Consider the following 7,335-nt stretch of genomic DNA (forward strand, 5'->3'; position numbering starts at 1 on the left):
TGGCTAAAATAGATAGAATTATCATAAAAATGCCCGCATGTTAACAGAAATCTTCGGGCCACTGTAACTTGATAGCAGTCAGCTTTCCCCCAACGACGGACTGCTATCTATTCTATTGCTATGTGACGTCATTGGCGTCACGTTTCTTGTTTGTGACGTCATCCTACAGTATGTTCTATGGCGTTGCTATTTGTAACTCCGTTGTAAGCTTTTTTTCTCCATATTTTTTATAAACAAAGTCACGAACGTGGTTTCTTTTATAAATTATTTACTTGCTCATCACAATTAAAGATATTAAAACACAAAACAGTGTCGAATAACGAATTTCTGTACCCGAATTTCCCTGTGAAATATGTGAGGTGGGTGTTGGAAAATTCAAAATGGCTGTTACTGACGGTATACGGTCTCATATCAGGTCAGTAACAACCATCTTGGATTTTAACTGACGCTATACGGGCTCATGTGGGGTCAGTAGCTCTGCTCTCTGATTGGTCAATCTCACTTTGAGGCATAATACCCAGCTATGTATGTTATATGGAGCATATGAAGAACAAATGAACGTATTTCCATCAAGACCTTTCTCTGCTGCAGGTGGTTCTCATAGAGTAGACTGTCCCCGGGAACCCAAGGTCCCCATCTACCTTCTGGTCGGAGGAGGATTCGGTCTCCTCAAGATGTTGCTGTTGCTATGGAGACAGAAGAAGTCACGTGACTACGAGCGTCTTGACGACTGTGTTGATGATGACGCCGACGATATTGTGATGTCACGTAGCACGCGCTTCAGCGGATATATTCTAACCATATTCCTGCTCTCGTGGTTCATTCTTGGCAACGTGTGGATCTTCCAGGTGTGGAAACCTAACTTCGTCCAGCCCTTACACGAGCCCATGAACTGGTGCAACGAGACGGTCTACATGTTTTCTGTGTATCAAATATTTGCTTGCTATGGCCTGATGGGATTCTGTGTATTGGAACTCCTTATACTCCTCATCGCATACGCGGTGCTGAAATTGAGGGTGAAACCCTCTCAGCAGAAGTAATCGCAGAGAAATAGCTATTTTTGCTTTGAAACTCTATTTTTGTAAATTACAAATACTCCATGATAGCAATGACAGTTACCTAAGGAATGGCTATTCAGCGTATCTTGAGATACTTGTCGAACTGAAGCAAGTGTTTATTGGCATGAGGAATGCATTATTGCTTTTGGATCATCCTTTTATTCTTCAGTCATTTTAAGTTGTACAACCTTTACCAGTGTAAGAAAACGGCGAGGCAGAGAACCAAATGAAGCAAGTGTTTATAGGCTCATCCATCGTATCTTCAGTCATTGTATTGTTAACAGCCCTTTCAGGAGCAAGAAAGGGGCCAAGCAGAGATACCAACTGAAGCATGTGTTTATTGGCGTAACGATATACGTTTTGCTGATGGATCATCAGTCGACTCTTCAGTCATATGAAGTTTACCCTTTCAAGTGGTAGAAGGTGGATAGGCAGAGGTACCAACTCAAGCATTTGCATAACGAAATACGTATTGCTGATGGAACATCAGTCGACTCTTCAGTCATAGGAAGTTTACCCTTTCAAGTGGTAGAAGGTGGCAAGGCAGAGATACCAATTGAAGCATGTGTTTATTGGCATCATTAATGAAGTGTTACCTATGGAATTAACCATCGTATCAGTCAATGTAACTTTTACAACCCTTTCACGTTTAAGCACAGTTTGTAAATTTGTGGATTTATGGTTTATATCTTCATTGCACTTCTCGGAACATTTGCTCACTGATTCAATGGTGCCGTTTTAACTTGGTTTGTTCTCAAGAACAACCTTATTAATGTGTGACATGTGACTATCTGACATATTGACCACAACGCCCCACCCAATGTTGTATCAGTAAAATTGCATGATATTCACATTACAAAATTGTTGAGCCGGGACATTGCCACTAATCGTGCAGAGTTGTTCCCCTTAGCTTCCAGCTGCCACAGTTTGAGGTTCGTGCTTACTATGATCCTTTGTCTGTCAGCAGCAATCTCGCTCTGTGTATACATCTATGACCGATGACACGTTCTAACGATCGATATAACTCATCTGAATCGGCATCACACATTAACATCCTTCAAACATTTTAGACGTTCTAACAACTAGAACATCTGTATCATAGTCTACAATGACGCTTTGTAGCATATAAATATCTTATATTAGCAGCAAAGAATAAGCAAAAAAAGCACATTCTTATCCCCAAAATATAACAGTGGATCGTCTTCGTCCAGTGAATATCACCGTTTTGGGATATGCATAAATTAATTAACATATACCTCGTCGTTGAATTAAAAGATATCTCTGTTTTCTAAATTCTAGTCACATACATATTATGCTAATGCCCATTTTCATAATGTACAAAGTTAAAATTATTTACTAATTTAATTAGTTTGTAAATATTAATATAATCACGTATTATATTAAGTGTTGTGTCAGACTAGTTATGCTGGTACGACATTGGTGTTCCGGTACATCCACTTACTGGCTCGTTGTTATCATCTATAATCCCTTAAAGTAATGTATACCTGACAATATTTTACTATAATGAATGATTACATCCGACGGATTCAAGTGCCTGTTCAATGTTTGTTTTTATGATTGTTTTTTAAAGGCAAGAGACTTGGCATAACAACACTTGCTGGAACGTGATGAAGGAGACCATGTCCATTATTGGATTATTATGAACCCTTATCGGTGCAAGATGTGTGTTTATCTGGACTGGTATGTCGTTCGGAAACGCAATAGTTCGCTGAATATATACAATTAAGAGATGCCAATTATTCCATGTATTAAGATATTTTGTTGAAACACCATGAACTGGATCCAGACAGTACTTGGCATACTGGTAACTAAATGTTTATGTCTTCGGTGCTCTCTTGCAAGTGAAAAAAACTAGTATATATACTGAACAAAGAAGTAAGGCATTGTGATTGTATATATATGGGGATTGTTATTGAAATTGCGTTCACAGTCTCTACTACAATAATTCAAATTATTTCCCCAAAAATATTCATGTTCCCTAAGCTATTTTTTTGTTCAGGGCATGTTTCTTTCTAATTACCGAACATGTATGTCATCCATGTCAGAGGGCCAGACTAGGGATTATGGTATAAGTTTATCAATAATTGAAAATAAGCTGTACTAAGGGCGGACATGATATAAGGTCGTACATGATGAAACAAATTTAAGCTTGAATATATATAGTAAATACGTTTAAGATTTGCCCTTACTAATAACGTTGCATGTTAAAGTAAGCCTTTTTTTAGGAATAAAAAACGACATATAAAACAACATATTCCATGCAGAGTGACTGTGATAGCTTATAAATCAAATTATTTCGTATCTTTTCCACCAGAAACTGTTACCGGTGTAAAATAAAAGTAAAATACGAGTGACGGGATATCTGGGTTAAAGTCGTATGAATCAGATGTGCTATTGTTAAGTTGAGAGTACCAAAAATGTTGCTGTGCAAAGGGACACTTCCTTATTGTTTAACCATTGTACTTATGGCATCATTAAGCCAGACTTAAGCTGTGGTGACGCCATCGGATATTTCCCGTCAGCCAATTAAGATGACGCTCGTTTATAAATTATGATGTTTGCGAACATTGAATTTAGTATTTGTTCTTCAGTTTGTTTTTGTTATAATAAGCATATGCTTTTATACCTAAGAATTGTATGACAAGGTAGGTACTTTAAATATTAACTATGCTAACATGTGCATGACCAAAAGCATCAATTTGGATGAACGATGAAGGAGAAAAAATCCTTAATTTAGTGTTGCTTAATGTCATTGAATAGAACACAGTATTTTGGTACTCATACTGTTTATGATAATCCTGACATTTCACTCGCTTGAGTAATATTAGATTACTTCGGCGGCGTCCTATATATCTAAGTTTGTCCATACGTTATCATATAAAATATTGGTATGTCCACAAGTTGCCATGTAAAGCGATGAACCACATGCAAGTTCGTCGTCCAGTTCACCTATTTCATGTCATGTGGGTGTCAGCGATGATATTAAATCAATGTGTTTAAGCACCTACTAGGGACGTACAACACTTGATGCTGTTGAACTAAAGGTCATATAGGCCAACTTATTGAGACAGCTGGGAAAGGGATTATCTTCCTCCAGGATGAAAACTGAAAGTTAAGTTTATGGATTTCAAATATAGATAGATGCGATAGGTGCGTTAAGCAAATGTTGTTGGCTTGCCATGTATAGGTCCAGGGTTAAAAGGACAGAATTATGAGTAGGTGGACACACGAGGTATTGTCGGCCTAGCTAATGCTCAAGGTCAGGGATGTAAGGACAGGTTGATGAGATAGTTGTCGTGAAATGATGTTGTAGGATTGACACCGAAGTTAGGTACAGGGGATGGAAGAACAGATAGGTGTGGAAAAAAGAATCCCACTGAAATTAAGGCTCAGGCGATCTAAAGACAGGGGAAATAGACGTATGCACTTGGAATGATAGCTCTGGCAAAAAAGTTAAAATTCAGGGTATTTAAGCTTCTGTGGTTGTTTTCATAAGAATCATTGGTTCAAGAAAAGAAAAGAAAAAACATATTGTTTTATCATGTTTTGCAATAATTAATGAATAATGCTGGACATGCTTGAAATCCTGAGAAAAATGTGTTCTGAAAAATAATTGTTCGGCTTCTTTGCGCGTTTTGAAGAAGTGATATATAGACCCATAATGAATACGAAATGGTGGGTCCCTAAGGACATATGGCTGGGATAGGAGTCGCACTAGAGGGAGAGCTGACACTAAAGTTAAAAACAACTTGTATCTCGTTACACTTGATATTAAGCTCTGTATGTTTTTAGTTTTGGTGCATTGTCTACCCTTGAACAAGACGTTCTAGTCTTCCGAATATTTGACGAGTTCCTCCTGACATGTGTTAAGTAGATATTACTTTCAATGATACAGAATAACACACAGTAGCAGGACCCATTTAAAGAAGACTGAACACAATGAAACGGTCATAATGTAACCCGAGGTCGTACTTTTATACACCTGGAAAAAAGTAAAGCACTGCTCCTATATTTTCTACATACCGATCTTCCTTGTTTGTTTTAAATATCCATAAACTGTTTTGACATTGATCTCATTTTCAGAAATGACTCGGATACTACCGATAACTGCTGATGTTTTATACAAGGAACAATGTATGCTTATTCATATGTTTGGAAGTACTCAGTCATAAACTGCCAGGAAAAAAGTATACACTTGAATATTGGATTTCACCAAACAATAACAAACGTTACTCAGATGAAAACAGTCGCCGAAATACTGCAAACTTAAGGTTCAAAACACAACTAAGATACCCGTGTCAAATACATCACCAGCAAAGAACCATGCCTTGTTTTTTACAATATTAGTCACCATCAAGCATGGGTGTATACTTTCTAATGCATAGCAGTTTATGATGCTAGGACTAATGTAGTTAAAAGTGTAGTTAAATAACCATGCAAGGCGTGTCATTAATTTTTTATTTCATTGTCTGTATTCCATTATTAGTATATTACTTTGTAAACAAACACAAATGTATCAAACGTTTCGTCAGAGAATTAATTAGCATAGGGTACAATTTTAAAACAATGCTATTTAATATGGAAATATGTAGAAAACGGTGCTTAACTTTTTTCCTGGTGTATACGTCTCAGCATTCCACTATATATGTTGTATTGTGTTGCCCAATAAAAAAAAACATATATTTTTCTATTACAAGCCTTTACACAGTTCTCCTGAATTTAATTCTGTTTATATTCTACGTTTATTAACACATGTTTTTGATTCCTGTTGTTCTTCATCACATATTCCAGTAGCTTGCTGACGTCCATTGCTAGTGGAGCCCGCCCCCACTTCATGAACCCCACCCACCACCACATTGCTGCAATATTGCTAAAAGCGGCGTCATACCATACTCACTCATTCACACTCCACTACGCTGCCATGGATGTGATTGTTGACACATAGAGTAATGCACCGTGCTTAATGTTGGACACATATTTTCACTGAAGTATTCATCACATCATCCGGACATCATCTGTTTTAAATCTGATATGTTATGTACATTCATTTGTATATTGTGTTATTGTTGTTTTGTATGTTAAGTTGTTGTATCGTTGTTCTGTTATTGCTCTATACAAGTGTGTGGTTTCCCTGGCAGTATAATAACGTTCACTGCACATGTGCAACATACTACTATGAATCAATAAATCATTGCAATGTGATCGGTTGTTTTCAGTTCTCGACATTTAACCCAGGTGTTCGACACAATATATAGAAAAGGCAATGCTTGAGACTGATCAGTCTCGGTTCTCCAACTCAACAGATACCATAGAGCGTATAAGACAAAATAGCGGTGAAAATGACATAACTGGATCACTAGAAAACAGTGATGACACCGTGTTCCTGGAAAAGGTAACCATGCCACGCCTAACGATAGCACCCGTCACTTACACAAAATATGTGGGGGCACGGGTGGCCCAGTCGTCTAAAGGGCCGCGATTCGCTGTGCAGAGTTGCGTCCCTTGGGCACGCCAGAAACCTATAATTGTGGGTTCGAATCCCGGTTCGCCGCGATTATTTTTCTAGGTTTGTCAGCACCATACTCGTGCTCGTGGGTTTCACCGAAGTGGTAAAAGTCTAAGACCTACATCACTTCGGGCTTTCCTCCAACATTAAGCTGACACGCCGTGATATAACTGGAACACTGTTAAAAGCGGCGTTAAACCCAACTCACTCACTCACTACAAAATGTGTGTTTGAAAAGAAATGCAATTTATGTCACCTCGATGAATAATATGTGTGTTCTATCATGTTCTATTAACTTATTCAATTATGTTGTAATCATGCAGAGAGTAGTGTTCATCAAGTCACCTTGCCTGACACCGCACAGCAGTATTCGTGCCATGAAACGGCGGCATGTGATCAAACCAGACAATCAAGTGATAGGCCAGAAATCCAAAAACATCTCATGGAGACAGCTCTCTGGGATGGAGTTGATGTAGCAACGCCAATTTAGGTCTGTGGACGTAAACATCGATGGCATCGTGTTCCGTTAAACTAGGAGATTGGGAATATTGATGGTGTCTACAAAGGTATTACTTTGGAACGAGTCGGTTGGAATTAACACCCATAATTATACTCTTGCTGTCACATCCCATGAGAAATTGGTCAGTATGATTTTACACCGCTTTTAGCAATATATATCGTCGGGGGAAATGGCTTCAGAAATGGGCTTCATACGTTGTACCACTAGTGGAATTCGAACCCGCGACTCCG

At 38.2% G+C, this 7,335-nt stretch overlaps 1 protein-coding gene across 3 annotated transcripts in view; it reads left to right on the forward strand.

The window, feature by feature from the left end:
- LOC124118423 (transmembrane protein 272-like) overlaps positions 1-6,281 on the forward strand; it is a 92,540-nt gene extending 86,259 nt beyond the window's left edge. For all 3 annotated transcript variants that reach the window (XM_046480530.2, XM_046480532.2, XM_046480533.2), the window contains exon 4: positions 592-6,281. In XM_046480530.2, the coding sequence (XP_046336486.1) occupies positions 592-1,040 (449 nt within the window). In that variant the 3' untranslated portion in view covers positions 1,041-6,281. The remainder of the gene's footprint in view (positions 1-591) is intronic.
- Positions 6,282-7,335: the final 1,054 nt, after the last annotated feature.

The sequence above is a fragment of the Haliotis rufescens genome, unplaced genomic scaffold (assembly GCF_023055435.1).
Source record: "Haliotis rufescens isolate VD_foot unplaced genomic scaffold, xgHalRufe1.0.p SCAF_7, whole genome shotgun sequence".
In the NCBI taxonomy this organism is placed as follows: Eukaryota; Metazoa; Mollusca; class Gastropoda; order Lepetellida; family Haliotidae; genus Haliotis; species Haliotis rufescens.